Source organism: Brassica oleracea, chromosome C7 (genome assembly GCF_000695525.1).
Source record: "Brassica oleracea var. oleracea cultivar TO1000 chromosome C7, BOL, whole genome shotgun sequence".
Classification (NCBI taxonomy): Eukaryota; Viridiplantae; Streptophyta; class Magnoliopsida; order Brassicales; family Brassicaceae; genus Brassica; species Brassica oleracea.
In genome coordinates this window covers 28,501,857-28,526,927 of record NC_027754.1, presented here as the reverse complement: position 1 = coordinate 28,526,927, position 25,071 = coordinate 28,501,857, and the positions used below count along the sequence as shown (strand labels likewise).

Genomic DNA, 25,071 nt, shown 5'->3' with positions numbered 1-25,071 from the left:
TCTTATAATATTATATTTTAGTTTTTACAATATTATAAACATATATAAATATATTTATAAATATTTAATTTATGTATTATATTAAAAAAATTAGTATTTTTTGTTAAAAAAAATATTTTTAATTATTTTGACGGATCCAGATCCGGATATCAGCGGATAATAGAATATCGAGACGGATATTCGAAACCCGAATATCCAGAAACCACGAATCCGGATCGGGATATTAAATTCACAGATCCGGATACCCTAAATTTTTCGGATATCTGGATCCATCCGAGACTAACTTTTAGGATGTACTATAAAGTAACTACCCCCAAAATATACAAATGTGTGGCTGTCGTTATATGTATAACTGTATATTCCACTACTTTTTATTATATTTTATTTTTACATGCATATTCCATTATAACTTGGTCAGTGGATTCTTCTTTAAGAAACGAAAATATATTTGAGTTTTCTTTCACGCCAAATTTTAGAATAAAAAAATTCGCAATGATCAGAATCAATATTATTCGACCAAATGGACTTTTTGATGATGCTTGCACTCTTTATAATGCTAAAAGAATATATATATATAGCAATATATTCATAAATATATGAATTATTTTCTAACTTTAACTTTAGGAAAAGATAAATGTAATCAAATAATTTAATCATATGACAATTTGAGTAAGCTACATTTCGTTGTTTACGAGAATATATTAAAATACGCGCTTTGCGATCAGCATTATATATATAAATTATTTTATGTATTATATATTTTTACATAATATAAAATAATAATTATATATTAAATAATTAAAAGTCAATAGCTATTATATATAATTAAAATGTTGCGAACATATAAATCAATTTTATTAATTTAAACAATATTTTTTTTTATTTGATAGGATATATAATATAAATTTAAATGATATTAACATACATATTTCCTCCGTTTCAGATTATTTGTCGTTTTAGAATTCGACACACAGATTAATAAAAAAAATTAAAATTAATTTTGTACATTTACTAGATAAAAACATCTTTACCAATACACCTAACCACATTTCAATCAATTGAAAAATAGATTAAAAAATAAAATCAATAAATTTTGCTTTAAAATTAAAAAACGACACTTATTTTGAAACAAAATTTTACCCTACAACGACAAGTAATCTGAAATGGAGGGAGTAGTATTTTTTAAATATTAATGTCTATTAAATGATGTTTTCTACTCATGTGATTTTTTTGATAATTTGAATCTTTTATAGCAAAAACTTTAAATTACTGATAACAAAAGTTTCATTGTGGAATTAATAGTTTTAGTAATTTATAAAAAAAATTAAAACTAAGTTATATTTGTTCAAAGCTTTTATCAAAAAAAAATATTGTTCAAAGTAAAATTCTAAATTAAAATATTTATGTATTTTATATGGTATATAGTTAAATTTAAAACTATATATATATATATATATATATATCTTTTAATCTTAATAATTAACTAAATTAGAGTTTTTACTTATATAGTTTTGTAATCATTTGTATTCTATCATAACAAAAAATTTAAACCATCTATCACAGAATTTAAATGTGAGATTATTAGCAGTTTTTGTAATTTATAGTCTTTTTAAAATTCAAAATATAACATGTACCAAAAATCTAAATTTTATTATATGGTTAATGTGGTTGTTTAGTTTATTTTAATAATTTAAAAGTAAACAAATATGATAGGAGATACACAAATTTTTATCATATCTTTATTATTCAAAATCATCAATTATCATATATACTTAAACCACATTAGACAATTGCGTAATTTTTATTTAAGAAAATAATAAAGAACATTAATAATGAATTTATGGTTAGTTTAATAAAAATCTTATTATATAATTAGATGAACCAAATTATTTCTCCAATGATTCTAAGAATCATCTTATTGATGACATGTGTTTACAAAAAGAAGTTATAGTGTTAGAGCTCCAAAATGGGTGGGATGTCCAATGGGCATCCATGTCCAAATATATTTGGGCTTCCATTAGGTATACCCATATTTTCAGATGGGCTTTAAATGGTCAAAATTGGGAAACCGAGTAATCTATGGGTGTTTGTGGATTTGGTTAATAAGGACATGGGCAGCCCAATTAAAAAAAATTCTAGGTTTCCAAAATTTGGGGGAAAATTGGAAAATTTCATTTCATCGTGAAAGAGAGTTTCTGCGACTCCTTTGGGGATTTTGGCGATTGAAACTGAGTTCCATCGGAGAAAGTGTCTTCGTTCGTCTCTCTGTTCTCCAGTCTCCGACTCTCCATTCTCCAGTCTCCGACTCTCCATTCATCTTCTCTCGAGCTCTAGGAGGCGACTAGCAAATCGCGATCCTTCGTCTGTTGTTGTTGCTTTGTAATTCGACTCGCAAAGTAATTCGACTGTTTTCTTAATCCAAACCAACTCATTGTGACTCTTTTTGTTGTTTTGTTTTGCCTAGTCGAAACTTGAGGAATGAGGACATGATCAGTTTTTCCGCCAAAACCGTAAAATCAAGTTTTTCCGCCAAAACCGCAAAATCGAGTTTTCCCGCCAAAACCGAAAAATCAAGTTTTCCCGCCAAAACAAAAAAATTGTGTTTTCTACCAAAACCGAAAAATCTAGTTTTCCTGCCAAACCCACAAAATCGAGTTTTCCTGCCAAACCCGAAAAATCGAGTTTTCCTGCCAAACCCGAAAAATCGAGTTTTCCTTGCAAGATTGGAAAATCTAGTTTTCCTGCCAAAAGCGCAAAATCGAGTTTGTCCGTCAAAACCGAGTTTGACCGGCAAAACCGTAAAATCGATTTTTCTACCGTAAAATTTGTAGGCTTATAGATTAAAATTTAAATTTTTCTTATATGATCCATTATGGACTCCATGGCAGTCCATGTAAACATGGGTGTTAGTGGGTCTGGTCTTTAATGGACATGGTTCTTAATGGACATGGTCATTATTTGTCCACGAACAATAAATGGATAAATGGATATGGACTAATGGACGTGGACTAATCCAGTTTACGGCTCTAAGTAGTGTTTCTTAATTAATATATAGAGGATATTCTCCTTTTCATAAATAAACGAAATACTTTTAGCGTAATACACTTTACATACTGCCACTCTACAGAACCGTACATGAGATTTTCATTGATAACTCGGGATATCCAATCCAAAAATCTGACTAATCCTTTAGGAGCAGGTTCAATATAGAGTTCTTAATGGGGTCATTTTCTAATTTTGCATTCTATGTTCGGACTCGCCTAGAGTTCTCCTTTATGGTTTATATACGCATTCCAACCTCACTGAATCTAAAACAGCCATGATAAGTATTATCATTGTTTGTCCTGAAATGAAATTTATTGTCTCATCCGACGAGTATTCTAAAACTGAAGTTTTCGATTCTATTTTTTTCAACCAAGGAATTTTAATGGAATGCCAACCAACTCCTCTCTCCCCAACAATCCAAGCAACTTCAGAGATGGTTTCTAACTGTTTTTATAACTCATTGATTCGGTCTTTCAACGTCAATTTCAAATCTAACTTTATTGTGTTCTTTTGAAAGCGGACTTTAGAACAATAAGTGAAGTTTCTCTATAAATCTCTTTTTTTTAGCCACCTCTATTTTTTTATCATGTTTTAGCTATTTTCGTTTTACCGACTACAACCGTTTGATTCCATTAGACTTTTAGTTTAATACAAGTACTTGGCGTTTAAAAAAAAAAGATACGATCTCCCATATGTAATGTATAATATGGTGTTAGATAAGTCAACTCGCAATAAATCAAGAGCAAGCGATGTCGTAATTTTCTAACCTACTTCGAATATCCGTACAAATTTTAAAATGTTGATAATATATTCATTGTCCCCTTCAGGAATAAAATAAAAACTAGAATTAGAAAATAAACGACAAAGTAAACGATATGGAATCGGAGATAAACACGAAAACTATGTAGGACGGATCAAAATAACTATAACACTGTACTGGTGTCAACTTAGAGCATGTTTAATGGAAGGTAAAGTTCTTATATTCCGTTAAGAACTTCGTCCTAATAAACATCATTAAACATGCTCTTATATACTTAAGTGTATGTGTACGTATATTTTATATTACCATAGACATTCAAATTAAATGTCTGAAAGACTGCAAAAAAACAACCGGCGATGGCCTATGGGTCTGTCCTAGTCATAAGGTTATAACTTGTAGAAAATATTACACTCAAGGTCAGTTTTGAATTTCTTATATCAGTATAGGTCACTTTATACTCCTAGCACACTTTTTTCTAACAAAGCCCACTTGTATTAACTTATCTAGTTTGTTTGTAATTGGTCATGCCTTAACTAAACAAACCAAAGACGTGCTTTTAGGCGGGATGTTATCACAGCCACTGATATATATGTTTCACGATCCAACAACTCAGATTTAATAGACAAAGTGTGACATGACATATATCTACACACTAACCGTTGGATTATTTTTTTTTGTCAATCTAACATCAACGGTTTTATTGTATCTTCTACATAATTTAATTTATTTTCTTTCTCAATCTTTACATATTCATTATGTTTACCTCTTTATTTTCTCAGATTTTATCATCTTTCATCTAAATCATAACATATTCTCCGGTCAAATCTTCGATGATGGTGGTGTAATGATAACGTAGAAGACATCAACGGTGACGTAGACGACGACGAAGGCTATGACACCATTCACAACGGCGACGGTTACACTGACGTAGACGACCGTGACACCACAGTGACGTAGATGACAGTAGAAATGTAAACGATGATGAAGATACATGAAAAGGAGACGTTGGCAACATCGACGTAGACGACAGCATAGATACAATCAACGTCATGTGCTTCCCCCGCCGCCACGCGTGATACTTTACTCTATTCGCTGGTGTTTTCTCCGGTGTCTCCTCCACCGTTCTCCACCGTCTCCGCCACCGTTATCAGTTCTCAACCACTGTTCTCCGACGTCTTGTGTATTTTTGCCACCGTTCTATGGCATCTCCGCCACTATTTTCCGTTCTGATTTACATCCCCATGTTCTTCTTTAAATTCTCACAGGTAATCTAAGGGACGAGATAGAGGTGGGGAGGAAGTTAAACAATGACAATGATTCTCGTGTACAATGATTCACATCTATAATGATTCTCGTGTACAATGAATCATTCTCGTGTTCAATGATTCTCGTGTACAGTGATTCACATCTATAAACAATGACAATGATTCTCTTGTACATGTGGATATCAAACTTTTGCGTACATGTGGACATCATTTGTACACATGTACGCCATGAACAATGAACATAATAAAAAATGCAAAAGCTATAGTCTCTGAGTTTTAATAGTTCATACAAAAAGATCAAAAGGTATACATGAATAATTTTCTTATTATTAGATTGAAAGGTGATATATCAGTTCGTTTAGTGAATTTTTTAAGTATGTATGTTTTGTTTGGTAAACTAATTCTTAGTTATTTCTGTCTATATGATTGCAAACCAGAAGTTTTGAAGACCATTTTCACGACATCTTAGTTTTATCAGGTTTTTATTTGTTTCCTTATAATTTGTTTCTTTCGTATTTTATTTTTCTATTACTTATGTTTTTAATATTATAATCATAATTTTTATTATGAAATCAATAATTATATTTCCTATGTTTTGTTTTGTCTTAAATTTATAATAAATTAATAAAAGTTATTGCATACTATTATATATTTTTTACATAAAATATATCTAATTTACACATAACCAACTACACAAAACAATCTTTAAAAAATATATATATATTTTTCAAAAAAACACTTAAGCTTACATTATATTCACACTTTCGTTCCATATATATCATTAGATCTAATATTTTTGCCTATAACTTTAAAATTTCTAATATCTGTAAAAAAAATTTAAAAAATCTTTTTTGATCACTTACTCCGCGCAGGGCGCGGATTATCACCTAGTTCATCGTTATTACGTAGGGTCTCAGTTATATAATCCATATGAAGTAATTCATTATGAGATGTTTAAAAATTATCTATTTTTCATTTTCTTTGATTTTTAAAAGTTTGTATAAAAAAAAATTAAATTTATTGAACTTGTATGTATTGAGGTTTATCATTGATTATATTAACCTTAGTAACATTAAATGATCCTTTAATGTAAAACAGGCCAAATATAAACTCACATCCTTCCTTATAAATGGACAAGTAACTGAAAATTCTCTTAAAAATTACAAGCTCGCAAAACTAAGTTAGATACACGAGTAGGAAATAATATGTTTAATTTACTATGATTTCCTAATTTTATAAATTTTAGAATCATAACTTAGTTATAAACTTATAATTTAAAAGAAAAGGGCCGGTAGTCTAGTTATAGGGGTTGATTGGGAAGTGTTATAGCTTTATGTCTTTTACTTTATAAATTAGGCGAATGGCTTCACGTACAAAGACGAATATTTTTTTAAAAATTATATATATATATATATATATATATATATGAGCATATAATGAAACTTTCAACGCCCCTAAATTATTATTTTTTTATGACGATGCAAGCTTTCATGAATACAAACAAATGGTGCTAAGTAGCCTAAATTATTTGTTGGTTAATTTCATGGTTTAATAAAATCAAATAAAAGTACGAAAGATTCAGTGGCTAATGACATTTATGTGGTAACCAATAATTAAAAATAGAACCAACAGTATTAAATTTACGTACCTACCCTTTATTTTGCAGTGATTAAGTTTTACACTTCCTTCCTCTTTCAAATTCATCTTCTCTTCGATTCGACCCCAAATTGGAAGCAAGTTTAAATTCGACACCAATGGCAGATTCAGAGCCAATCAGAGAAGGGGAACAAGAGACTCACACAACCACTACTCTCCATCACCAAATGATTCCTTCCGAGCTGACTCACGACGAGTTCGCCGAGCTAACCGACTCAATCACCGAGTTCCACACCTACCAACTCGGTCCCGGTCGCTGCTCCTCCCTCCTCGCCCAACGCATCCAGTCCCCTCCCGAAACCGTCTGGTCCGTCGTGAGACGCTTCGATCGTCCCCAGATTTACAAACACTTCATCAAAAGATGCTCCGTCGAAGAAGGATTCGAGATGCGAGTGGGGTGCACGCGCTACGTGGACGTGATCAGCGGCCTTCCGGCGAACACGTCGAGGGAGAGGCTCGATCTCCTCGACGACGAGCGGAGGGTGACGGGGTTTAGCATCACCGGAGGCGAGCACAGGCTGAGGAATTACAAGTCGGTGACGACGGTTCATGGATTCGAGAGAGATGGACGGATCTGGACCGTTGTTCTTGAATCGTACGTCGTGGATGTGCCGGAGGGGAACACGGAGGAGGATACGCGTTTGTTTGCTGATACTGTGATTAAACTGAATCTTCAGAAGCTCGCGTCGATTACTGAGGGTATGAGTCGGAGTTCCGGCGACGGAGGAAACCCTCCGGTGATGTGAAAGTAATGAACACGAAAACAAATTGGGGAATTTCATCTTTTTTTTTTGTTTAATAAAATTTTCCTTTGTAACATTTTTTTTACTGAATTGTAATTTGCTTTTGGTCGTTATTGTTGTCTCCTGGATAATTGGAAACTGGAATGTTCGATAAGTTAAATCCAACGTTAGAATAGCTGTTTACTTTTTACTTTAAAGCCATCTGAGAAAAAAAAAAAAAAAAACTTGATCTGGCTCAGAGCATCTCCCAAGAGCAACCTTATATTTAAGGTTTACTGAACCTTATATTTGAGGTTTAAGGATGATCTTCTCCAAGAGTAAACTTCAAAAAAAACCTTAAAAATTTTCATTTTTTACATAACAGTCTTTACATTATACAAACCTCAAATAAAAGCATAAAACTTTTATATAATCTAAAATCATACAACAAAAATATTTTAAACAACATTTATTAATAAACTATTACATTTTAATAGCATATTACATATAAATAAAAAACTTAAAAATACATAATTAGTTGTGTTTTGTTCTCCAACATCACAATCTCTGGGATTGTCTTCATTTTCAATCAACTTAAGTAGTGATGATGGTGGATCAAATTCATCACAGCGTCCCATTGGATCAAAGAAAGCAAAACTCAAAAGAAAAATCTCAGAAGGTAACAATTCTTCAGTTGACACTTTGGTTTCATCAAATGAACAAGTCATTGGTTTTTTAAAAGAAAATGCATCAGCTAGGGAGAAGAATTTTGAATTAACTCAGCTACATATGCAAAACCAAGCAAAAAAACTAGCCCTTAAAGAAATGCATGAAGAGAATAAAATGTTGTTAACAAACCTAGAATCTATCAGTGATCATACTACTCGTGAGTTTATTCGATCTGAACAAGAAAGAATTATAAAGAAAAGAACTCGAGGACAACAACAGCCTCCCAATGCACCAACTTTTTATGGACAACTTTTTAGTGATATTGAAGGTTCGGGATCAGGTTTACCGGAATATTAGTATAATTGTAATATTGCTTATGTAATTTTATTTTATGCATTTTTAGTTTTTGTATTAACTTGTTTGATGTAATATTGTCTTGTATAATATTTGTTTAATATTATTAAAATATTATGTTTTGTTTTTATTTAATCATTTATATATTTATTGAAATTTATATGTAAAAGTTAAATTTATAAGAATATATAAAAAATATTAAATTGTATGGACTAAAATGATAAACAAGAAAGTTATGAAGATTTTTAAAAGACAGAAAAGTATAAGGACCAAATAAATATGAAACCTCAAATATAAGGTTTTGTACAGTGAAACCTCAAATATAAGGTTTCACTGTACAAAACCTTATAATTTGAGGTTTTGAGATTGCTCTTGGAGTAGATAAAACTTTATATTTGAGGTTTTAAGGTTGCTCTTGAAGATGCTCTTAGCTAGTGTGTGTGACAATTTGTCATAACGGAAACACATTTTAAATTAAACTTTTAAGTTGTGAAATGGAAAAATCAATGGCGATTCTTCAATTTAATTTTCAATTTTTTTTGTTGTTGTTTGACAGGAAATATTCAGCTGATTAAACATTTGTCGTGAACAAACAACTCACTCCAGAGAAATAAGTGGATTAAACATTTTTTATTTCTCTCTTTTATTTCTGCTCCTTGTAATAAGTTGCTTTGCAACATTGTAAAAACTCAAAAAATAGTATGAATTTTAACATTTGCACCAAAAATAAAAAAAAAACAACTCACTCCATGAATATAGTGTGAAATTGAGTAGAACTAGAAAATATTTTACTACAAAATAAAATTGGGAATGGGAATTAGAATGGTATCTTTAAGTGGGGTTTTAGTGGCAACCTACATTAATTTCCAAATTTAATATTTTTGATTTTTTTTTTTGTCAAACTCCATTGTCCTAAGACCATTTCCGATGGGACACTATTTTTTCTTCTATAATTTATGCCAAAATATAGTAACTCTATTATAGTGTAACTTTTGCTCCAATGGTGTAATTCTATAATAGAGTACTCTATTATAGAGTGAAATATAGAGGAATGTCACTTTTCCATTCCAAATATAGAGTAAAATATGACATTCATCTATATTTCACTCTATAATAGAGTACTCTATTATAGAGTGAAATATAGAGGAATGTCACTTTTCCATTCCAAATATAGAGTAAAATATGACATTCATCTATATTTCACTCTATAATAGAACAACTCTATTATAAGGTAACACCATTAGAGTAAAAGTTACATTACAATAGAGTTGATCTATTTTAGTGTAAATTATAGAGAAAAAAACTGAGTGTCATTGGAGATGCTCTAAGGGTATCTCCAACACTACATTATTTTCACTCTAAAATAGAGTTTAGAGTAAAAGTGTTCTAATAGTATTCTATTTTTCACTCTATAATAGAGTAAAAATGAGTTTTTTCTATATATAGAATATATTTTTTTTATTTGATCACTTCATTTTTCACTCTAAAATAGAGAACAATCGGATTGTAAATAAAAAATAGAAGAATAATTAAAAAATAGAGGAACAATTAGAGATGGTCCCGGTGTATTTTACTTATGCTCATTTTTGGGAGGTGGGCTGGGCATTTAGTGGGAAGAGATTGAATGACAATCAGGCCCATCAATAAGGTAACTGATTTTACAAAAGTTGGAGTCGGATTATGAGATTATCTCTCATTTTTAAACCAAAGGGAGTAACATTTTATTAGTGGAAAGGCATATGTAGTAACCCCGGTTCGAAAACGCGGCGCCGAGGACCGCATAGTCGCCGAAAAATAGTAACACGGCCATCAACTGTGGCGAGTTGGAGTGATTCGCTCAAAAAATCGGGAATTCCTTAAAAACCAATTTTTAACTCAGTTCAGCCTATAATCGATTGATAGATGCAAGATTCATGAAATTTACACGAAATCAGGCAAAAAAACGATGAAACATGGTGTAAAACTCGTAGAAAACCAAGGAGCCGTCAAGTTCCAATCGCAGAAAACCTAGAAATCTAAGGAAGAAGATGATCGGTAAATAACGTAAATACCCTTCATTAAATATAAACTTAAAAAAACAGGCAAAAATGCACTTTGGCCTGTTCGAACCTAGAAAACTAGGCTTTTAAAAACCCACTTAGGCACTACGCCGTGCGCTCTTTATAGAATTTCATCAGATATATATAGCCTATAACCACAAGACCATAAAATGCCCTAAAATAAATCTCTGATTACTCCCCGCTTACTCTCCGATTTTTCGGTAACTTGCTAGGTCCGGGATTACCGCCAGACGCGCCGCCCGACTAGCGTCTGGCGTAGTTCGGAACAGGGGTAGTAACTAGTAAGTAAATCGAAGATGTGTTAAAAAAAAAAGGGTAAGTAAATCGAAGCGTAAGGTGAGAATCTGAGGATGCTTCTCGTATTATTCCAATAGGAAAGAAAGGAACAAATCTAGTGGGTACTGCAAGTTGCCTGCCAACTTGGTTAATAAAAGAAAGTCAGAAAGTGAAATATAAATTTTATTGATAAAAAGTGTAAATCAAAGGGCCCAGACTTTAATGATATGATGTCTGTGAAGTGTGAACCAGTTAGATGATAGGATTTTCTAGCACCACGACTTTAATGATTAACATCAACCTTCTTTTGTTTAACTATGAGTAGGATTGGGGTACCTAAAGTTTGAAAAATCTATCATCCAATTTTTGTTTACAGGTTTTTTCTAAATCGATTTTGTAAACTTTTATGGTAGTTGTTGTACTATTTTGGCAATCTTTCTAACTCAACAAAGCGATATTATGGTTTAGCTTCTCAAAACCAAGAGTGTGCAACCACGCAGTGGTAGGCCAGAAGCACTTGAAGGGAAGCTCGATACGGTGAACCTAAGGTTCGATCCTCTTTGGCCACACGAATATAAGTTATTGTTTTCGGTCCATTTGAATACCTAGGAAATAGTCTATTTGTGAGATGTACATTCATATGTGAGTTAGATTTGTGTCTTTGATACATCTAGATTTAACTTTCTTCAATTACAAAAAAACTAAGAGTGTGCCTAAATGGTATTCTTAGCGTTATTATAGTAGAGTAAAACAAATTTATACCTAGTTACTCTAGTTTTCACCAATCGTAAAATATGTTTTTAGCTTATTTACTCTTAAAAAAAACAAAAATAGAAAAATCAGTTACTCTACATGAAATAAAAAAATGTTTCGCTCTCGATTTTGTTTTTTTTTTCTTTCCTTCCAATTTCACTTTTTCATTTTCACCAGTTTACTCTATTGAATACCAATCATAATTTAACTTTCGGAATAATAAAATTTAAAATATTTGTAAGAATTTGTTCCCACTAAATAGATGGCAGTTGTGTGAAGATTTTTGAACATTTATTTTCAGAAACCATTTAATTTTTATTCACTCTTTTATGTTTTTGTTTTTATCATTAATTTGGGTGAAATAATCTCTCTCGAGACACTTCTGATGCTCTAAGTATTTGGTAAATAGAAATGGTGCAGAACATATTTGATGGAGATAAAATAGTAAACATATTAATCAAAATTGATAGTATTGGTCTACTCCATATTTGTTTTGTTTACATCATTTGATTCATTTCTATTCAGAGCTTTATTATTCAATGAGAATATGCATAGAAAGAGGTGAATTGGTGAGTAGGCAATATAGTATAAATTTTCATGGAAACATGAATATATGCCTTAAAAAAAACATGAATTTATCTTGTCCATACTTCTCTATTCTAGGCCTTAATACATACATGTCTATAGTAATTTATCTAGTATTTTTTTTTTGTTGGTATCGTTATTATAATTATCATTTGAGTTTATACCTTGATATTATATATATTGTTAACTTATAAAATTTGATAGACTTGTCGCTTGTCGTCAAGTTTCGTAGACGTCTTGTATAGCTGATCAACTATATTATTTCGTAAGTTGCAAACATAATAGACAATGGTCAAGAATATATAAGTAAGGTATCCCCTATATATATTATAAGATAAACAACATATAAATGTTGAATTTCAAGGATGCCAAAAAAAAAGTTGATTTTCAAGCATTAAATCCAAACGCAGCACTCCAATTATCCAATACATAAATCGAAATGAGCAATTGTCTTCCTAATACATGTTACATTGTGTTTACAAGACTATTTATACACACTACTAATAAGCTATTGATTTTTCCATAATGGACTGAGCAAAGGGAAGAAAAAGCCTGGTGACGGCGGAGGTAGAGACTCGTTACTGCCTAAAAACCGCGGTGAAAACGCGAAATTGGGTGATAATAATGGAAACGGCGATCTAGGCGTCGGCGACAAAACAAACTGCGAAACTGGAGACTGGAATAGCATTGGATTAGGACCGGTTTGTTGTGAAGGAAACAAACCAGTTGATGGCTGAACCGGGTTTTGGTCGTGTGGTTGAGGTTGGTTTCCAACAGGGCTTGATTCGATCAGGTAACGCATATAAGCCGAGATTGGAGATTCGGCCGGGTTGATTGATAATTGGTTAATAGGCTGAACCGGTTCAGAGGCCATTGGATTCGATTGAACTGGATGTGGAGGTGGAGGTGGAGGGCGGTTGACTTGAGTCAAAGGAGCTGGTCTAACTTTGACCAACCGTGAATTTGGAGGTTTTGGTGGGTTTGAGTTTGTTGACTGTGGAGGATTGACAGAAGAAGCTGAGCCGAGTCCGGTTAACTGTTGAACAATGGATCTGAAATCGGTCTTGTTGATGTTATAAACCAAAGCTTGAGGATTTTGTTGTTGATTTTGCTGATTTGATGGCTCTTTACGGATGTTTTTTCCCATCTTATTCACACCTAGATGATGCTGATGATGATTATCATTATTGTGATCATCCATTATTAAACCTGAAACAAACTAACAAGAACAGAATAAAAATATTCTTAGAGAGAGATTAGCAGAGAACCCACAAAGCCTTAATCTATTACGTAATCACAGTGTCTGGAACACAGATTTGAACAAAGAAAGTCTCTAAGACAAGAGAAATCATAGGGGTTTTTAAACCTTTTAACGAGAAAGAGAGCTTACGCGTTTTCAGAATTTGACCGGAGAAATGAAGATTTGCAAAAGAAAGAAGAACAAACCAAAGAGGCTTTAAAGATAAAAACAAAGGAAAGTATGGCTTTCTTGACTTTCTTGCTCTCATCCCTTCATATATTTCTTTTAATTTTTTTACTTTTACAATCTTAATCTTATAGTTATTCAATAACGAACAAGTGGATTAAACATATCAACAAGTTGAGTACTAGTGTCAATAACATAAATTTGTTTATTGCAAAGATTTTTTAAAAAATTATACATTCAGTCTCGTCTGGAGAAATAATCTCAAAGAACCAAAAAAGTTTTTCCATACTCTTATATTTAATGAAATAAGACAATTTTGATTTTGCTCTTATTTTTTCCTCTAAATCAAATTTCAAAATTTTATATCTCAATAATCCAGGTTAAGTTTCACCTAGTTTTACCATTTTACCAAATTCTAAATTTTACCAAGTTTTACGGTCTTACAATTTACAAGTTCTACAGTTTTATCAAGTTGTACTTAAACGATTGTATATCATAGTATAACTAGGCACAAAGTTTTACCATTGTCGAGGTACAACTTTGTAAAACTTTGTATCTAGTTTAACCAAGTTCTACAGTTATATAAAGTTGTATTTGAATGATTGTATAACTTGGTAAAACTTTGTTTCTAGGTTGAAATTTTTCTTTTACAGTTTTCATATCCTGTAACATGCCAGATCTAAAAGAGAAAATCAAATAAGAAGAGGAGGAAATCGTAGAAAAATCTTAAATCGCGAAGAAAGACCAATAAAACAGAAAAGAAGAAAACAGATCGAATTCATAAAAGAATAAAAGAGATTCAAAGAAGAATATATCTGTTGAAGAACAAGAGAAAAACGGACTGAAAAAGAAGGAGAAACAGAGAATTCATAATAATAAAAAAATCGAAGAACAAAAGATTTGGATCGAAGAATGAAAGAGACAGAGAAAAAAGAGAAGAGGAAAAAAAAATGAAAATGAAAAATGAAAGAAAGATGTATGGGTCCGATTGGTAATGACTGTGGTTTTAAAAAATTTGCTGTAGAAAAAAATTTGTAGACTTTTTGTTGTGGCTATAGATTTTATTGCTTTAGAATTTTATATAAAACTCCAAAAAATTGCTTTGGATTTTTGGCTCTACAGAGCACTTGTACAGCTGTAGGTTACTTCAACAGATGTGATTTTGAATTTTTTATTAAAATTTGATTGCTGTGTGTTTAGTGCTGTAGAAATAAATATGGCTATGGACAGTATCTACAGCCACTACCAATCACACTCTGTAGAGATAGTATGAAAAATTAAGTTAAATGGCGTAGCATGTAAATAAGTGAATTTATTAAGAGTTTATAACACAAATATACACTTTTTGTGTTTTTATTACACTGAAGAGCACTTATTGCTACTAACACACTTTTTGATGGTGAAAGTCAGGTTTGTCCTCCATAAAGCAAAACCAGTCGGGGGCATGCGGGTAAAAGACCAAAATTTTCTGGTTACTCTGGTTTGTGATTTTAAATTTTAAAAAGCTAGTATATGATTGGTGGATTTTTTGGAGCAGTGTGGTTTGTTTAATTAAACAAGTTTGGGCCTGTGAAAAGTTAAAACCGTAATATTTCACTTTACCCAATTGATAGACCTAATTTTCCAAATCACCGACGGTATACCTGATGGTGAACTACAGAGGAGAGACGACGGGGATACTTGGTGATGACGGCGAAGCGGAAGCGACCGGAAAAAGATGTAGACGATGGTGAGTGAAGTTTAATGTTTTTTTCTGGTCGGTTTAGTTCGCTTCGAGAAGCGGCTAGTCGTGTTGCAGAGGCGGCGCCATGACCTTTACACGGTGGAGCGAGCAACAAAGGAGAAAGCAAAAGGTGATTTCTTTGGAGGCGAGTTAACTGCGATGACATCAAAAGGTGATTTCTTTTTTTTTTTTTTTGGTTTAGATTTCGAATTACAGAAATCACCTATAGATTGATTTAGGGCTTGGGTTTAGGAAATAATTTCAATTTGTTTTCGATTTTGCTATGTTTGTTGTTGTCTTACAGAGGCCGCAAAACCGGATGAGGAAGCAGTTAATGAGAGGAATGAGAATTTTGTGTCATTGGCCGACGTGTTAGATGCTGAGCATGATCCTCAGGTTAGTAGGTTGTAGGTTGTAGGTTGCACACGTTGTAAGTTGTACACTTGAATATGTGGTGTACATGTGTACAATGGTTAACGAAGTTGTACTTGTGTACAAGTTCGAAAATGTAGGTATTTTTTTTAAATGAACACGAGCGTAAATGATGTTTGTGTTGTACATGTGTACACAATCTGAGATTCTTATTGATTTTGTTTTTTGGTTGTGTATTTTTGATTGCAGCTGACAATGCTACCGATGATGGAGTGTGGGGAGGAGAAAGAAGAGGGTTGGGGAGTATGGGACGGGACAGTGAGATTTTTTATTGTAAATGGCCAACATGGTTCTTGTTTTGGTAAATAGATACTATTATTTTGTACACATGGATAGCGAAAAGTATGTGTACACATGGATAACGATGAACACTCCAATCCATTGTCCATATGAACACCACTTCCCATCTCTTCTGTTTTTTCAAAGTTTGTTGTTCTACCTTACTACATTTCAAAACCAATCTTTGCATGCATTTAAAAATGTGTCCATCTTATAAGTTATCCATGTGTACATCAGTACATGTAAACGATATGAAAAGATTAATGAAAGCATGTCATGTTTTCAAGAAGTGACGATGAGAGTTAAAATGCAGCAAAATCTTTGTGCTTACACAATCATGGTGATACAAAAACAAATGTTTAATAGGAAAGGAAGTGCGAGAAAAAGAGTGTTTTATATTTAAACATAACTTTTGCTGCTCGCATTTGTATTTGCTCAACATATATATCAAAATCATATTGATATGTATACATATACCAGTCTATTCACATGTACATCTTAACTTTGCTATCCACATGTACACCTCCGCACGATATCCCCATGTACAACAATTACACAACATGTAACTTTCACACGATATCCATGATGGCTACATGGATAAATGTACACGTGTTTACACAAATAGCTCAATAATGAACATATCAACATGTACACTTTTTTTACCGATATCCACATGTACACTTTACCATGGTGTAAATTTCAATTAGACATTTACAAATTTATAACATCCATTTACAACATTGTAGGATCAAAGTAAGCATCTTGTATAGAGTATGAATATAGATAAGTGCTCTAAGAACAGAGGACATCAAGCCACAAGCATAAATCTCAGCTCTTTGTTGTAACATAGAAATCCACAAGTAACAGATGGACCCATATAGTATTAAAATCAAAAATTTTGCAGAAGCAATGAGATGTGTAACAACTGCAAACTAAAAAAAAAGCTATAAAAATGAAGAAGATGAATCACAGTCATCATCTTTCCACACATAAACAAGAAAAAAGAAAACGTGAAAGAAAAATATTTGTTTCCAGAAAGATCATCTTTCCCCCAATTCCTCACAATGGCCTTTTCTTCTTCACAGGGTCTCTGAAAAGCCCTAAGTTTAAGGAAGATGAAGAACATAATATGAGATTCCCGCAACCATACAAAGCACTCTTTCATCGAGATTAGTCCTGGAGATCTTGAACAGACCAATCAGCCTAACCCTTTTCACATAAACCTTTCTTCTCATCTCTTTCTTTCTGTTATGAATCTGACAACGAGAAGAATGGTGGCAAGACAAGATCAGAAGAACGCGTGACGGATAATCGTGAATTATGATATGAAGAAACTAAAATCAATGTTGAGAGAGAGAAATGAATTTTAGCAATTGTTTCTCGTTAGAGAGAAAAAAATCAAAAGAGAGAAAAAAACAAAGATCCAGATATGGCTTGTTAAATCTGGACCGTCGAAATATCAGAAAAATCAATGGTTAGGAACAAAGGCCCGCCATTTTTAATTTTAGTTAGTCAACATTATATTTAGAGTTGAACTGAAAATATTGGAAATCAAGTGTTCATTAGAGAAAAGTGTTCTAGTAGCTGTAAGTGTCCTAGAATGAAATAAAAAAGTCTAAAAATGACCTGCAATGTAAATCTTTCATTTATTAAAGGTATATTGAATTTTTAATCAGATTTTGAATTAAAAATAAATCAAAATAAAATAGAATTCAAAGGAAGAGTATCTGAGTCGATAAAAAAAAAAGTGAAAGTATCTGAGAATTTTTTTTTCTAGTCAATAGCATAAGAACATGATTATTGGGAGTTCTTAGAGTGGAGTTCTTAGAGTGGAGTTTTTAGAGTGGAGTTCTTAGCGGAATATAAGAATCCGTCTCTTAACTTTTAACTAAAAAAGTTAAGAATCGGCTCTTAAAACTCTTATTTAAGAACCGGTTCTTAGTTTTTTTTAGTTAAAAACTAAAAAACGGATTCTTATATTCTGTTAAAAACTCTATTCTAAGAACCCCCGATAATCGTGCTGCTAAAGGCATTTGATTCGTTTGTATCTAGAGCCCGTGTTAATGTTTAATATTTTAGTTTTCAGATAATTATATAGCTGCCTATATTCTTCTTTGGTTCTGAAGAATTCATATAATATCAGAATGAATTCCTAATTATGACACGACGCTATTATCATCGCGCCTGTTTAAAGAAAAATCAGCACGTCAAATCCGCATTGCTTTTTCGAAATTACGTAGTGCGAAAGTTAGGCCAGTTGCAGTGATGATTTCCTTGACTTTCAAGTCGAGTAGCATAGATACAAATATGCAAATTAAAGATAACCTTTGTTGTTTGTTTTTCCTTAGTTTCATTTTGTTTTGTTGTTAAACCATAATTTTCTGGACAATAATAACTTCGATACATTTCCAGTTGAATAACATAAATAGATAGTATGCCTACTGTACATGTTGTTGGGAAATCCTATAGAATGAACTTAGGATATCTCCAAAAAACATTTTATTTTTAAGTCTACGAAACTTCATCTTTGAAATTTAAAATGTTCTTCGCCAAAAACAAAACTTCAAACTTAAATTCAAAAGTATACATATTTTATATTATAGTTATTATATTTGTGATTACTTATTTAAATCTATTAAACTTTAATAAATAACTATAAGATAAGTAAAAATATGACAACAATATTGATAAGATGTTACGCTAAAATATAAATTTTTACATAGAAATACAGAATTAAATATTAGATTGCAACTAAAATATCACATTATTCTATAAAACTATAGCAAAAGTAATAATTCAGTTTTTGATACTTTAATCATCAAACCAACAAATCCAAAGTGTAAAAAATGGAGAAAAAAATTATGAGATATAATTGAGTTACGAATGCAAAATGAAGCTAAAAAGTTAGTTTTTAATAAAAGGAAAATAAAAGATTGTTAAATGACTTAACTTTTATTGGTGATATTAATACTAGAGATGGCAATCATAGATCTGGATCACGGGCCTGGTCTGTAAATGACTGTCGCGGTACGGTATTGGGACGAAGTTTTCTAGGCCCGTAAATTTGCGGGCCTCACGGGACGGATCTTTGCCGGACTGGATCTTTTGCGGGATGAGCCGAAACGGGTCATGCGGGATTACATGGACCCACATTTTTTTCTTCATTTTTATTTTGCATGAAAAAAACGATAAAGAGAGTGAGAAAAAAGCGATTCTTGTGACTTTTCCCCCAGAAAACATAAGGAGTTCCGGCGATGATGATTCGAGCTACGGTGATGATGATTCGAGCTCCGGCGATGACGACTCCAGCTCCGGTGATGACGATTCGAGCTCTGGTGGTGTTTTGATTTGGTTTTCTCTTTTTATTACACACAACTATGAATGCTTTACTACAATGTGATATTTCTTGTTTTAGTTGATTGGTTTTGTTTTCAGTACTGTGAAGTGGTGTTTTTTTAAATTAAATTTGGTTACAATGGTGTTGTTAAGGAGAAAAGTTAGTTGTATATCACGTCATTTGTATAATTTGGCAAAATGATTCACGAATTTTTTTACAATCCAAATAATTAAAAAGAGAGATAGTTTAATGAAGACATACAACACTTGAGCCAAATTATTACAAAGACAATAGCTCAATCAGATTTAAACTCAACAAAAACTTATGTTGATAACAAAAGAAGATTTTTAACTCAAGAACGCAAGCACAAACGGAGCTTTGTGCCATTGATTTTGATAAGGCTTTAGTGAAGGTTAATGAGCTCTCTTCAACTCTCTTACACAACTCTTCTACTTGAACATTCATGAAAAAAAGAAGCTATACCAGGCGGTTTGATAAGGAGGCATCCCAAGGGACTCCCGCGAAGGCCTATATATTCTGCGGTACGGGTTTGGGCAGGAATTTTGAAGATCGCAGTCCGCGCGGAACAGGCCCGCTGTAACCCGCTCGACGACTAGTCCGCCGCGGTACGGGGCGGAACGGGATGGATAAACCTGTTTGACATTTCTAATGAATACACATGAATATATTCGATCTGAACAAGAAAGATTTGTACAAAAAGACTTCAAGAACAAGAACAACAACCATCTTCCATTACATAAAAATTGCTTGCAATTATTTTGAGAATTTAGAGGTTTCAAATCAAATTTACTTAACTATTAGTATTTAACTTGGTGTAATAATTATGTATTAATGTATTTTTTTTTAAAAAAATGGTTAAATTTCTTTTGTAGTATTTTTGTTGCCTTAATATAACTTCTAAATATTTTAAATCTTATTTTAAAGTTTTTATTTAATTTTATGCGTAAAATTAAAATTTATAAAAATAAATAAAATGTTTATGAAATATTGAATTGGAGAAATAAAGACAAAATATTTAAGAATCATAAATTTGATGTGTAATTGTAAAAAAACAAATTCAAATAAAAAATACCAAACTTCAAATTTGAAGTTTTAAGTTATTTCTTTTGAGCGGAAAAAACTTGAAGTTATGAAATGCATTTTAGAGATTTTCTTAGGGTTTAAATGCAAATAAATGATTGTTATTTAAGTCAATTACATGAATTAGATCTTCTAAAAATTAATTATAAAATCAAAATATAAATGGTCAAATTGGAAGTTAACTCTGCACAAATATGAAAAATTATTCAAGTAATTTTAAACTACTTTCACTGAACTCAATGTAACTGATATATATTAATCAAAGAGAGAAAATAGAGTACTAAACGCAATTTAAACATATAAAATTGTAAGGAAATAATTATACATTCAACTTTCATACCACTAGTTTTTACTTGTTCTTCCTCTTATAAAAACACCCTCCATCTCAAACACTAAATTCATTTTCTCTCTATTTTGACTCTTTGCCACTCAAAGAATCATTCAATTCACTATTTTGTATAAGACTAATTCAACCTTCTAAAATATTTATATTTATGAAATTAACAATTATAAATTTGGTTTAACATATGTATACAAAATAAGCTAATTAAAACGGATTTGATCAAGAACAGATCTGAATTTGGATAATGACATATCAAAAGCTCTAACACAAATCATAAAACACACATAAAAAATATTATATCATAATCATATAAATAAATGTTATAAAACTAAACAAGTGTTAAAAATGTTATAAAATAAATGTTATAAAATAAAATGAAAATGTTATAAAAATAAAATGAAAACAGGATTTTCATTCGAAAATATAAAAGTACAATAGTATATATAATGTTGAGAAATAGAATAAATGTGATAAATAATATACAAACACATAACTTCTATCGAGAGACAATACGTGATGAATAAACTGCCAAACAGCTACAATACTATAATTAATGATCTCCAATTTACTTTTACCATCTAGGACTACAACCAAAATTCGACCGCAAAACTTGACGTTGATCTTATCATCACAGATCTAGAGGAAACAAATAGGCCTCCAACTACAGAAGAAGAAAACGATATATACACTATATGCTTCAAAAATTACAACTATGAAAATAAACTTTGCTCTCTTACTTGCGGTCATAATTTTCATTTTACATGCATTGATCAATGGTTTCGTAGAAACAAAAACTGTCCAATATGTAGAGAAAATAATCTATGATTCCATCCTCAATATGATTAATAACATGGAATATCATGTTTTAATTTCCAATTTTATTTATGTAGTATTTTCTACTTTGGTTTTTCATTTTCAAAAAAAATAATTAATAATTTATCCTCATTAATAAATATTTTCCATTCACACCATTATTTTATTATATAAAAAATAACATCAATAAAGACAAACAATACATGACAAAAAAAATTAAGATTACTTCCTAAAATTAAACTACAAATGCCGGACTATTTTATACAATTCACAGGTTTCTTACTATCTACCTATACTACTTAAACCATAAAACCGTCAACAACAACATGGATCCAGATATTGCTTCATCATCTAACATATAACTAAAACTTTCAAAATACCATCCACCAATCAAGATATGTTACATAAAAAATCCAAATTACAACAAAGAACAGTGGCTCTGCGCGTAGCGCGGACAAACCACTAGTTATTAAATAATCTTATGTTCATGTGTGATTAACCAAAATTTCATTGCTTACTTGTCATCACTAGAACTCTTCTCACATCTTTACATTAAAAACCCTCATTTGACTAGATTAATTATATGTATTGCCATTATATACTTAGGTTGTCTGTAACAATCATATAAGGAAATGTTATTATATGTACGATTTTTGTTTAGACAACATCAATATATACTCTGACGTTCGTATGCTTCCCCCTCCCGTAATCAAAAAGAGGCCACATCAACATATATACTCTAACGTAAGTATAATGCATAATGCCATTACACTGCACTACGTTACAAAACCAAACATTTGTAGTTCAAAGACCACAACTTAACCAAATTCATTATTTTCTATTCAATTACAATAGTTGACACAACTTACATGTATAGAACTAATAGGGATGTGTTGATTTGTTTCTATTCTTTTCGTACTATAACCACATCTTACTTTAATATTCTAATATTATAATTCAGTGACATACTACGACAGGTATTACATGTTAATATATGAATATGTCATTTTCTTATTATTCTTACTGTCTTTTCTAATTTTTTTCTCTAGGTTGTATTAGTTAAAGTTCAATATTATTATATTAATCAAGTTAAACAGACCACAATCGGTGCTTTTTAATGAATTCGAGACGTATATATGCATTAGTGTCGATGGATAATCTAACGGTCCATGTGCTCAAATTGTATCATTTAAAAGGTCAATTCAGGATGACCACATGAATTGGGTCTTTTTAAATAGTACCAGCTTGGAGAGGTGTCCAAGTTAATGTCAAAAAATATTTATCTTATTAATTTTTCTTTCCATGTATTATTGTGCTATATCAATTAGTGAATAAGAGGTAAGGAAGTATGCAACTAGGTGGTTCTTCGCGAATTTGCAAGTATAAATAGTTTTTAAGTTCAATATATATAATATTTGTTATGTTTGACAAGATATAATATATATTTTATTTTTTTAAAAAAATTGAATGTGAATTTTATCTGTTATATATATATTTCTAAATAAACAGATTTATATTTTTTATTTCTTAAAAAATATAAATAGTATGACTTTTTTAATATTTTATTAGATTTTATCAACAACTATAGTAAAAATAGTTAATGTATGCTCCAATTTGATTTGTTTACAGTCTTATTATATGTTATGTAATTTTGATTTCCAAATGTCATTCAATTAATATTACATTACATTTTCAATAATATTTTCTAAAAATAACATATATACAAAAAAATAAACAATATTTTTCTAAAATATGATATGAAGATGATAATAATTGCTGAAATCACAAAATAATTCATTGGCTAATATGTTTAGAGTAATTGGCCATATGGATTATTTAACATTAAACATGCTAGATTTGATATAAATAACCAAAAAAATTTGGCTAGTGAAAATTTCAGAGACATTATGTGCAACAGTCAATGAAATACTTCAGATAAATTAAAACAGTTTGACACACTACATATATATAATTAATATGGTATTTGAGTCAAGTCTATATGATTATTCTTAATTTTTATGTATTATTATTCTTAATTGTTGGCTAGTATAAAGTTCAGAGACATTATGTACAACAATCAATAAAATACTTCAGATAAATTAAAACAGTTTGACACACCACACATATATAATTAATATAGTATTTGAGTCAAGTCTATATGATTATTCTTAATTTTTGTGTATTATTATTTATAAGATACACAAGTAACAAAAAATTAACTACTAATTTTATTTTGTTTCGAGTTATTTATATAACATGCAAAAGAATTTTTACAGAATTTTCTTTAAAATGTATTTTAAAATGTATAACATAATTTTTTGTTTGTAAAAACCGTATAGTTTTGTATATATTTTTTGATTGAAAATGCAACTTCATTTTGTTTTGTATATCTATAGTTAGTTTACCTTTTTAATTTAAAATTAAATTATATATATGCATTTGTATATCATTATCTATACAATACACAACTAGCTAAAATTACTAATTACTAATTACTAATTTCATTTGATTTTTAATTATATATATATATATATATATATAATACAAGGAAAAGTTTTTAAATTTTTTTCTTAACCAATTCATTTTAAAATGTAAGAAATAATCTACCAGCTTTTTCAGTAATTAATGATTTTATATATTTGTTAATAGAAAAGCTTAAATATGTTTCTTATCAAGAGTTACTTTTACTTTTACTCTAAATTATATTATATATAATTTTGTATATTATTATCTATATAATACATAAGTAACCACTAATTGTATTTTTTTATTATCTATATAACATGCAAATGAAGTTTTTAAATTTCTCTTATACAAATAAAATATATTTTGATATAAATTATAATTTAGCATGTATTTTAAAATTAGTTATTATAAGTAATATTATTTGGAATTTTTATCTATTTTTTTTATAAATCACCAAAAGTTACAATATTAGTTAGATATAATTGGAAACATTAAAATAAATGAAAATCTAGCATTGATGACACAATTTGCTTAAATACATATTTGTGATTGTCATTATTGGTAAGTATTATTTGTTTGGTTATTGACGTAAGTTGATTTTTTATTTAGTTTTTTTTAGAACTGAATTAAATAAATAAAAATAAAAAAGTCATCAACCAATCAAATTAAAACAATTAATTGGAGAGCTCTCATATGAATGACACATAAGAAAATGAATCCGAACCGATACGAACCCGACATAAATACCGAATGGATCCTGTTTTTTGGTATTTTGTGTTATGGGTATTATCTGAACCGAACCCGGACCTAAATGGATATCCGATAGAACCTGAAACATTTAAAATCAGAAAAAGAACTTCTAGCAAATATGATCTTAATTCTTAATATATATCCAAAATACTTTAAGATATTATTGATCTTGTAAAATAATTATCTATTACATGAAGTTTGATGGTGGAATGTGGCGGTTGAAGCCTGAAGTTTTTAGATTTTGGTTTTGTTTTCA

The 25,071-nt window shown here is 30.5% G+C and overlaps 2 protein-coding genes across 4 annotated transcripts; one reads left to right on the top strand and one right to left on the bottom strand.

The window, feature by feature from the left end:
* The first annotated feature begins 6,614 nt into the window (after window positions 1–6,614).
* LOC106301784 (abscisic acid receptor PYR1-like) lies at window positions 6,615–7,644 on the top strand. The gene has a single exon (XM_013738259.1). It carries the CDS (start codon window positions 6,825–6,827, stop codon window positions 7,470–7,472), a length of 648 nt encoding a protein of 215 aa, XP_013593713.1. The 5' UTR covers window positions 6,615–6,824; the 3' UTR covers window positions 7,473–7,644.
* Window positions 7,645–12,518: 4,874 nt separating this feature from the next.
* LOC106301432 (protein HAIKU1-like) lies at window positions 12,519–13,668 on the bottom strand. Of its 3 annotated transcripts, none has more exons than XM_013737825.1 (2): window positions 13,512–13,668; window positions 12,519–13,354 (listed from the first exon to the last, which is right to left on the bottom strand). In XM_013737825.1, the coding sequence occupies exons 1-2, from the start codon at window positions 13,651–13,653 to the stop codon at window positions 12,654–12,656; spliced, it is 843 nt and encodes a 280-aa protein (XP_013593279.1). In that variant the 5' UTR covers window positions 13,654–13,668; the 3' UTR covers window positions 12,519–12,653. The 3 variants fall into 3 exon arrangements, with proteins under 3 accessions (XP_013593279.1, XP_013593280.1, XP_013593281.1); XM_013737826.1 differs by having other exon boundaries at window positions 13,536–13,668; XM_013737827.1 differs by having other exon boundaries at window positions 12,519–13,364; window positions 13,536–13,645.
* Window positions 13,669–25,071: the final 11,403 nt, after the last annotated feature.